At 32.2% G+C, this 10000-nt stretch overlaps 1 protein-coding gene across 4 annotated transcripts in view; it reads right to left on the bottom strand.

Annotated features, from left to right (window-relative positions):
• The window catches only part of LOC137642585 (uncharacterized), a 134054-nt gene that overhangs the window by 116703 nt on the left and 7351 nt on the right, over window positions 1-10000 (bottom strand). For 3 of the 4 annotated variants that reach the window (XM_068375273.1, XM_068375276.1, XM_068375274.1), the window contains exons 3-7: window positions 9743-9805; window positions 3081-3764; window positions 1589-1705; window positions 402-518; window positions 1-122 (exon numbers count right to left, since the gene is read on the bottom strand). The exon at window positions 1-122 is cut by the window's left edge and continues 16 nt beyond it. In XM_068375273.1, the coding sequence (XP_068231374.1) occupies window positions 1-122; window positions 402-518; window positions 1589-1705; window positions 3081-3764; window positions 9743-9805 (1103 nt within the window). The remainder of the gene's footprint in view (window positions 123-401; window positions 519-1588; window positions 1706-3080; window positions 3765-9742; window positions 9806-10000) is intronic. The other variant, XM_068375275.1, reaches the window with a different exon arrangement.

Raw genomic sequence — 10000 nt, 5'->3', positions numbered from 1 at the left:
TCCCTGTTTTCTTCCTCCAAGGCCAATACCCTGCTGCGGTATTGACTGATCTCTTGAAGGTGAACGCCCTCGGTCTCCTGAAGGTTCCTTTTCAGAGACTCAATTTCCTCCTTCATATTAATCTAGGAAAGAAATTATTGAGTATAGCGTGATCATTTCGACTGATTGGGAAAATGGCATTTTTATAATTGCTAATCAATAGTATAAAATATACACTTGGTAATAAGCTTCAAAAATACAACTTGAGTACTTTTCTTTTATATAGATAAGCCCTATTTCTAAATTGAAATGTATAAATGTAAAGAAAATTGAAATAAAATGAACTGGGTAAATAAATAAATGTGAAAGTTTGTAATAAGAAGCTGAGTAAGAACATCTAGAAATTTACACTTGCCACTTACGTTGGTATTTTGAAGGTCGTCTAACTCCTTTTTCAGTGTAGCAATGACTTCCTTGTTCTCTCTTATTTCTCTCAAGGCTACTTCTAATGCTGATTTCAACACTGGATCTTCCCTTGACTGGATTAAATGTTTGTAAGATAATTAAGCTTAGATGTAACAAATGATTTATTCTTCACTACTAACAGTATACATTAAGCAGGATTCAAAACTCGAGGTAAGTATGAGTGGAAATCGTATTATATTAGTCCTCCTTGTTTCCCTCTCTTTTTTTTTCTTTTTTTTCTTTAGAAATAAGTCTGGCCTAATTTAACATAAACTGACTCATTGACACTGTTCTAACGGTGACTGAAGTTTGTTTTTCTCTAAATTGAAAAATAGTTTACAGATAAGGCAGTTAGCTTATTAGGTACCCAGAAGCTTATAAAAAGATATAAATATGTAGAACACTGATTATGAAGGCTTTCAAGAGTTCATTGCGAGAAAGTAATAATCTGATTCTTTTGCTGAACTTTCATGTAATGAAAGCGTAGATGGACAAAAAGAGGAAAAGTTGGAACTACTTATTATCTTATCTATAATAATCAGCTGGTTTGTGGATTTCAGTGATACTCTTCTGTTTCAAGTTTCAGTGTACGGCGAGACCTAAAATAGGTTTATACGAATGCTAAGTATTGTTCTCTCATATCATTGCGGGTATGAATGGATTAACAAGGCTATACTATACATTCAACAATATTCATATTTGAAATACCAAATTGACAAACAGTTTAATTTACAACCTACGATATACCACCAAACATGATAAAATCTTTACAAAACTTATCTAGTCAGTTAACGCCATCATAGATATACTAGTGACCTCGAACTAACAAAATTGAAGCGATTTACTTTTAAAGCCCCATTTCAGAAATACAGAGATATATAAGAAATTAGATACCGATGTACACTTTAGATGAAGTCAGTATACTCTAAAGTGACTGACACACATGTGTTAGCATTTCTCACAGCTAAAGTGACTTGTGAGTATGTGCACATGTTGTAAAGAAATTTACGTATGTAAATGCACGTATAGAAATGCACAGATCACTAAAACTATGAGAATTGTCTACGCTAGACTTGGGGTGACTGAAGCTTAAGATGACGCGTGGGCGTACTTGCTACTAACCAAAGTAACCTTCATTGTTTACCTTTTCTTCTTTGCATGTTATCAGTTGATTCCTTAGGTCCTCAATGGTCTTCTTATCTTCAATATGCTTTCTTTGGATCAGTTCCAGAGAAGCCTTCAAGCCTGCTATCAATTCAGCCTGTAATTATATTTGTTTAAGCTTGAATAGACTCTCTAGTTGATAAAACCAGAAAGGGAAGCTTAAGATTAAAATGGATTGAGTGACTAAATTAGAACAACTTAAAAGGACACTTGAAACTAATTATGGAAAAATAAAGTATCTGGTAGTCTGTTGCAAGTTATATTGGGGATCACTTCTTGTACTGTAAACGAAATAAATATATTCATAAAGAAAAAAAAATAGCCTCAGAGAAAGATCATAATTAAATAAAAAATCTATAATGGTAATGGTAATGGCAATTCTAAACAACAGTTCATAAGAAATTTTTCGTTATGTTATAGTAGTTTATTAACTTGGCGCTTAACGAGACAAGGAAATATATTGAAACAAACACGAATTAATTCTAGATTTGATTTTCTAACCTTTTCCAAACAACGTGCCAATCCCAGCGATTATTCAAGAATCTAAGTTCAAAATGTGATTTTGACGTTTATTCCATATATTCGTGAACATTTAGCGTCATAATGCAGTACAGATGGCAATATTCTCATACCTCATTGCACATAAGTAAAAATTAGAGAAATCAATTGCCTCTATCTGTCCACCAATTACAACGACTGGTCAGTAAAAGGATTACTAATGAAAGGTCCAAATTGATAAAAAAGATTACCCATTTGCATGAAGGGAGATTTAAATTGCTAATCAACGTTTTTCTCTTTAGTACAGATTTTGGCACTTGATAACACCATAGAGACATATTGAGTTGTACAAAATAATTCAATAGAAAACCCGAACTTAATTTATATATATATATATATATATATATATATATATATATATATATATATATATATATATATATATTATATACATATACATACATATATATATATATATATATATATATATATATATATATATATATATATATATATATATATATATATATATATATATATATATATATATATATATGTATATATATATGTATATATATATATATATATATATATATATATATATATATATATATATATATATATATAGTGGACATGTGTGTTTCAATATAATAAATGCTGCCAAATATAACTTTTAATTTCTCTTGTGTTTAAAAATGTATAGTGCTGGAGCAGTAAATACTTTATCAAGTTCTAATTGCCTCCAATCCAAATATGTGGTAGCAAAGCATGGTAAAATTATTTGAAGACACAAAAACGAAAGAATTGACCGACATTATATTCTTTTCCTTAGTCGCCTTCATACTGTCGGGATCAGCATTCAGTTCAGGCTTTATTCAACTATAGTTGGTATTCATCTCGTTTATCCATAGTAGGACTAATAGTAATGATACTGTAAAAGCAATGTAAGGAGGAAAAGAGAAAACTTGTCTTACCTTTTCAGGGTCTATTTTCTCAGTTTCAGGTTTGTCTGGCCGAGAATAACGTTGGCCAGAATTGGACTGATCCTCGGCGGTATACTTGGGCAAGGGACTAGTAGATGGCGTACTTGGAGAGAGTGGAGTTGCATCCCCAGACTTGCCGGATGATGAGCTCGAAGATGAGGTTCGTCCCAAATTTCTGGTAGTGTGAGTTGGTATGGTCTCTCGGTCATCCTTTTTGTCCTGGCTGCATAGTTCACCACTAGGGGTGGAACTATTAGTCCGAAATAGTGAAGACTGGCTACCTTGAAGGCTTCTGCGATTTATCTTGCGCTCCTCACTAGTCTGTAGCTTAAGGGAAGAATTTCTGTCTGACAACGCGCTCCTTGTCAGGGCAGTTGGAGTAAGACTAGCTCTATGGCCTATAGAAAAGCAATGGTTATCTTTGTTATTGGTGACAGAGCCAGAAACGTTCCCCTCTAACAACACTGACCGATTACTCCTTAGACTTTGTTCTGTATATAAAGACCTATACGATGAATTTCCTGTTCCTGGTGAATATCCTATAGGTGTCAACAAGGACTGAGTGCGGTCTATCTTGAGGCCTGTATCGCTTGGCCTGTAACCTTCTGCTGCGTGTCCATTTGGGCTTTGAGTAACTTTATCCTCTAGAGCTCCTCTTAAAAACCCAACTCTATCCTAAAATAAGAAATCATTATTGACGATAATGTTTTATTCACATAGATTACCACTAGAGTAAGTGGTTAAATGTATTGAGGAGATACTCATCAATTTAAGGTTACGTGATATCGTCTAATGATTTATTTTATGAATTTACTTGTTCAATGTGTAAAGCTGAAATTGATCGTTGAAACATTCCGACAGCAAATTGATTATACAATAGCTAAATCAAATAATACACAAGTTATTGAAAGACATTTTTTTTTGCCAGCTTCTAACGTAGTCACTATAGTGTACGTGTATAATAGCACAATATCAAAAGGCTTAACGGGGACATTGCACACACGCTTTCACAACTGAAAATTTTAATATAATCACCACAAAAGGAGAATTCATGTGGTCAAGTATTTAGTTTATGTTTTTCCTAATTTGAACATGAAACTGAGCTAGAAGACCTGTATGAGAATGCATTCATGAATTGCATATCTTAATTTTTCGTAATTATGGTGTTTTCATTTAGAAAAAAATACAAGTTACTGACATATTTAACTTTGAACTGCTGATTTATGAATGCAGATCTTGTAAAATAAAACTTTCAGAATATTGCTAATCTACAGTAGGAATCTTACCATGGGGTTACTTTTTCTTAAATCATATATAAAGTTTGAAAAAATCATAAATAACAGATATTATCATGGTTATTACAAAGCACACAAACACCTTTGTTTTTACTGTTTAGTCACCCATATACACTCGCACATTTGCAAATATCTTTATTGGGCTCAAGAAAAGCTGAAGAAAGACAGAGATGATGAGAACGGAATATGTAATGGAAGATAAAATATAATTGGAAGGAAAAAAGATTAATGAGGTAGATTCATTTAGATAATTAGGAGCTATGATATCAAATACAGGGTCTTGAGATTTGGAGTCTAATGAAAGATTTAAAAAGCAAATCACAAAATTTCTAGGTTCAGTAAAATTTGGAAATCATATCGTCTAAAATTGACTATAAAAATCAGGATATATATCAGTTTAATGAGGTCGGTGTTACTATGCGGTGCTCAGAAATCTACTAAATGTGTTGGAGATTGTTTCATTATACACCATGACTCATGTCCATATAGTAATACCGATATCACTAAACTGATACACAGCCAGATTTTTATATGTAATTTCCGGCAATTTGATTTCCAAATTTTATTTAACCTAGCCATTGTCTGATTTTCTTTTTCCAATCTTTCATTGAACTATAATTCTATAGGCCCTATTTTAGAGATCACAGTTCCTAAACATTTAAATGATTCTACCTCATTGATTATTTCTCCTTCCAATGATAATTACTCTTCCATTACATATTCTGCTTTCATCATCTCTGTCTTTCTTTTATCTATCGTGAACCTAACCTCGTGTGATATTTCATGCAATCTGGTGAGTAAGTATTGCAAATCCTGTAGTGTTCTGCTAATAAGGACAGCGTCATCAGCATACTCATGGTCATCTAAGTTCCTATTACCGACCCAGTCCACTTCTTATCCCCCACATTTAACTGTCCTATGCATGAACAATCCATGAGGAGGTTAAAAAAAAGTTGGTGAAAACACATTCCCTCTGAGTACTCCACTGTTAACTGGAAATTCACTTGATAGGACTCCACTAACATCAACTTGCTATGCTTACGAACATCTTTATTCAAATTTACAGATCTAATAGTAATTCAATAATAACACAAGACACTTCGAAAACAATTGGCCGGCGAATGCTATCATAGTCCTTTTCAAAGTCCACAAATACTATCAAAACTGGATTTCAATATTCTACGCATAGTTGTCCATGTCTCAAAATAAAAATTTTGTTAGTACAACTTTTACATTTCCTAAATCCTGCTTGTTCCTCTCTCAGGTTCTCATCAACCTTCTCTCTAGTCACTTTAGAATAAGCATACTATATATTGTCATTGCAGCTTGTGTAAGTGTGATGCCTCAATAATTAATGCAATCAGTCAGGTCACCTTTTCAGCCATTTTCACCAACACTCCCAATTACTATTCATCAGGTTTTGTTTCTTCAGGCAATATTCTAAAAAGAATCATGTAATTATTTAAGGGGTCACTTCATTTTTCAGCAAATATCATTTCAGCAATCATTTTATCATAACCACGGGCTTTCCATTTCCTGAGATTTTAATGATAGCTTCAACTTCAAACATACTGGATTCAATCTTGGGTACATCAATATCTTCTTCAGCTTTAGGTATATAAATCAAATTATTCCCTTCATATGTCCTATACATGACTTCACCAAAGTATTCCATCCAACGTTGCCTATCTCCATCTCTTTTCGATGGGTTTATGCTACTCCTTCTTCTTTGCCCTCGTACAGATTACATTAACAATTCTAGGAGGAAGTCTAACACCATAGCCATTCCCTGAATTCATAGCTTTTTCAGCGTCATATGCTTTTCTTTCTAAATATACTCTCCAGTCATTCTTGTCTTTTAATTTGTCTTTGCTAAGTATCCCAGTATTGATACAGAAAATGAAGAAAAGCAACGTTAGATGGAACACTTTAGTGAGTTCATGAATAGGAGATATGAAAGAGGTAATTTGATTGATATACCTGAAGCTGAGGAATACCTTGATATGCTCATGAATAAATTCAGTGTATTGGAAGTCGAAGCTATCATTAAAAAACTAATAATATGAAAAGCCCCTGGATACGATGGAATAATTGCTGACCTGGTATTGGCCGAAGATGAAGTAACTCCTAAAATACGTACAAGATTATTTGGTAAAATGTTGCATGGAGAGGCAAAACCTAATGAATGGGAATTAGGAATGTTGGTGAAAATGACTCAAAATAAGCAGACCTCTCTCATTGCAATCAGTCAGTTATCATGAAAATATAAAGTATGCTTATTCCAAAGAGAATACAGAAAGATTGGTGAAATGCTGAGAGATGAGTTAGCAGGATTTAAAAAAAGATAAAAGTTGTACCGACCCAATCTTCATTTTAGGACATGCTGCAAAGCAATGTATAGAGTATAGAAATCCACTTTCGATTGCATTTGTGGACTATGAAAAGGCCTTTGAAAGTGTGCACCGGCCAATTTTATGGAGAGTCCTGCGTTATTACAGAGTTATTCTTAAATATGTGAATTTGATCAAGTTTTTTTATGATCATAATAAGTATAAAGTTAATTTTAGTGCAGACATATCAAAGAAATTTCCAGTGAACAGTAGAGTATTCCAGGGAATGTTTTGTCACCTACGCTGTGTATCCTCCTAATGAATTTTGTAATGCATAAAAAATAGGAATTTAGCTGACCTAGAATATGCTGATGACGCTGCCCTCATTAGCAGAGCACCACAGGATTTGCAATGCTTTCTTACCAGAATGCATGAAATATCACATGAGGTTGTGGTACAGATAAATTATAGAAAGAGAGAGATGATGCGACCGAAATATGCAATAGAAGATGAAATATCATAGGAGGTAAAAATCCTTTAGATCTCTAGGAACTATGATCTTTAATACAGAAAATAGAATTTAATGAAAGATTGAAGAAAAAAATCGATCAATGGCAAGGTTAGTTAATATATGAAATCGAATTACCTGAATTTACTTAAATATATTGCTTTTTATCAGTTTAGTGAGGTCGGTGTTAGTGTATGGACTTGAGTCATGGTATGACAATGAAACAATCTCCAACAAATCTTTTAGATATGAGAAGAAACCCACCGAAGAATATTAGATATGGAATAAATGTCAGGACAGGATAAGAAATGAAACTATAAGAGATTATTCAAGTGCCTTATATTTATGAGATTATGGAGAGAGGTAGAATATGATGGTTTGGATAGGCTCTTCGCACTCCTCAAGAGAGATTAGTTCACCAAACATTTAATTGGTCTCCTCAAGGCACTAAAAGAGTTGGAAGACCCATGCCTACATGAGTGAGGACTATTAAGCTATGTAGGAGATGATGGATAGAGGAATCTTGATTTAAAAGCACAAGATAGAGACGAATGGGGAAATGTAACTGAGGCCCTCTGCGTCAATAGGCGTAGGAGGAGATTATGTTTATACACACACACACACACACACACATATATATATATATATATATATATATATGTGTGTGTGTGTGTGTGTGTAAATATATATGTATATATATATATATATATATATATATATATATATATACAAACACAGACACACACACACACACATATATATATATATATATATATATATATATATATATATATATATATATATATATGTGTGTGTGTGTGTGTGTGTGTATGTGTGTGTGTGTGTGTATGTGTGTGTGGGTGTGTGTGTGTGCGTACGTGTGTGTAGTTGTGTATGTTTGTATGTATATATGTTTAAAATTTGCATACATTAATTTAGTGAGACTAACTGATTGATATTCTAAGAACGTTTTACATATGCTATAAACTTCTTGGTTAAACAGAAAAATATAAGAAAATATTGGGTTTACTTCTGAATCTACAAAAATCCTATTAGTGCAAAATACCTTGAGGTGCTTTTGCTTACCTTTCAAGTGTTATTATGCTGAAAATTATTTCAATTTTGTAAAGAAAGCGAAAACAGTAACAACGTCACAAATAAATTCCTTTTTACTTGAACACATTATGACTTCAAAAAACAAGAAGGTTCTGGATAGAAAGTGGTAAACTATAAATGACATCAAACAACAAACCACTAAAAACATTGAAGGAAGCAGAAAAAATCATTATCAAATCAAACAAAACTATATTTGTCTTCAACAGTAATAAATCAATGCACATTCTTTGTCAATTAGACCAGATAAGTAAAATACAGAATAACCTCTTATACTTACCAACTAAAAGAATACTTTTTTACATTTCTTAATAATCACAAACTCGAATAAGTAATTAGAAAACTACTTCATTAAAAAAAAACCTAGAGAAAGTAGGCTATAGGCTGCAATAAATAAAGACCCTAATATGTATAATACTTTCATATGTATAAATCGAATTTAATTTTCATAAATCAACGGATATGGAACAATTTAGTATTATGTGGTAATCATAATAATGAAACCTCTTGAACCATTTTTCCCCCCAGAAAAGGTAATGTAAGTAAATTCATATTTAAGAAATATTATTCCGATAACAAATCAAGACTTGAACAGAATAAAAGAGACAAAACCATCTGTCCTTTAATAAGATTTTAATATAATCAGAAGTAAATAAATGCAAATCAAACCAACTGTCCTAAATGGTAGTGAATGAAATAGAAATATGAATGTTGTAAAAATAATAAAAAGTGTAATAAGAGTCTATAAAAAAAATTCAGAAGAAGGAAAAGATAGAAAACAATTGAAATGATTAAAAGAAATTAGAGCTGTAAAAGCGGAAGAAGAAAATCTACTGAGTATAATTATAAAAAACACAAATTAATCAAATATAGGTATTTTGGTTGGAAGTATTATGTTCAATGGAGTAAAGATATTACAAAATCAAATCTTATTGCTTAAAATTTCCTCAAATCCTTTTGCTAGAATTTTGGTAATGATCAAGTCAAGGTAAGTCAATTTATATGTTAAGAAAACATGATGGCAAGCAATCCTAAAAAAAAAATCCACTTTGGAAGTAATGATTATAGTTCTAGGTTAATAAAATCATAGTTAAAAAGAAAAATATGAAAATAATAATTGAAATGATAAAAAGATAATTTTTCCCAGTGAATAATTGTAAAGATCAAAAACGCATTTCTTGAAGTGAAAATAAATATAAATCACCAATTCATAAAAATCTTCCATTAACACTTATGATGAGGAATCCAAATATGAATATCGATAAAAAGTGAAACCCTAATACTATGTAAAAGCCGATCGAGTATTCACTACCCTGAAATTATGTGATAGATGTAGATTTCAAATAACAATAATAAAATGCTAAATACAGAAAACACAACAAACTCGAAAAGTTGGTCGTGTCTCACCCAAGCAGTATTGACGAGGCCTTTATATCTCCAGTCGGGGGAAGAAGAGAGATAGCTTTTGGCCTGAAACGAAGGAAACAGGGTGAATCTTAAGGAGATTCATGGGGAAGATGGTGAGCTATTCTCCAAGAGACAGAGTACAACTCGTGAGGGGTTTCAGTTTCCTGATTGCTTTTAATAACATTTCTTCGTGAATGGAATTTTGAATAGAATAATATATTCAATGTAAGAAATGTTTAGGCTTACGGGAATACACAC

This window comes from Palaemon carinicauda, chromosome 6, assembly GCF_036898095.1.
Source record: "Palaemon carinicauda isolate YSFRI2023 chromosome 6, ASM3689809v2, whole genome shotgun sequence".
Taxonomy (NCBI): domain Eukaryota; kingdom Metazoa; phylum Arthropoda; class Malacostraca; order Decapoda; family Palaemonidae; genus Palaemon; species Palaemon carinicauda.
Note: the sequence above shows the minus strand (reverse complement) of the source record. Positions and strands in the feature narration are given on the sequence as shown.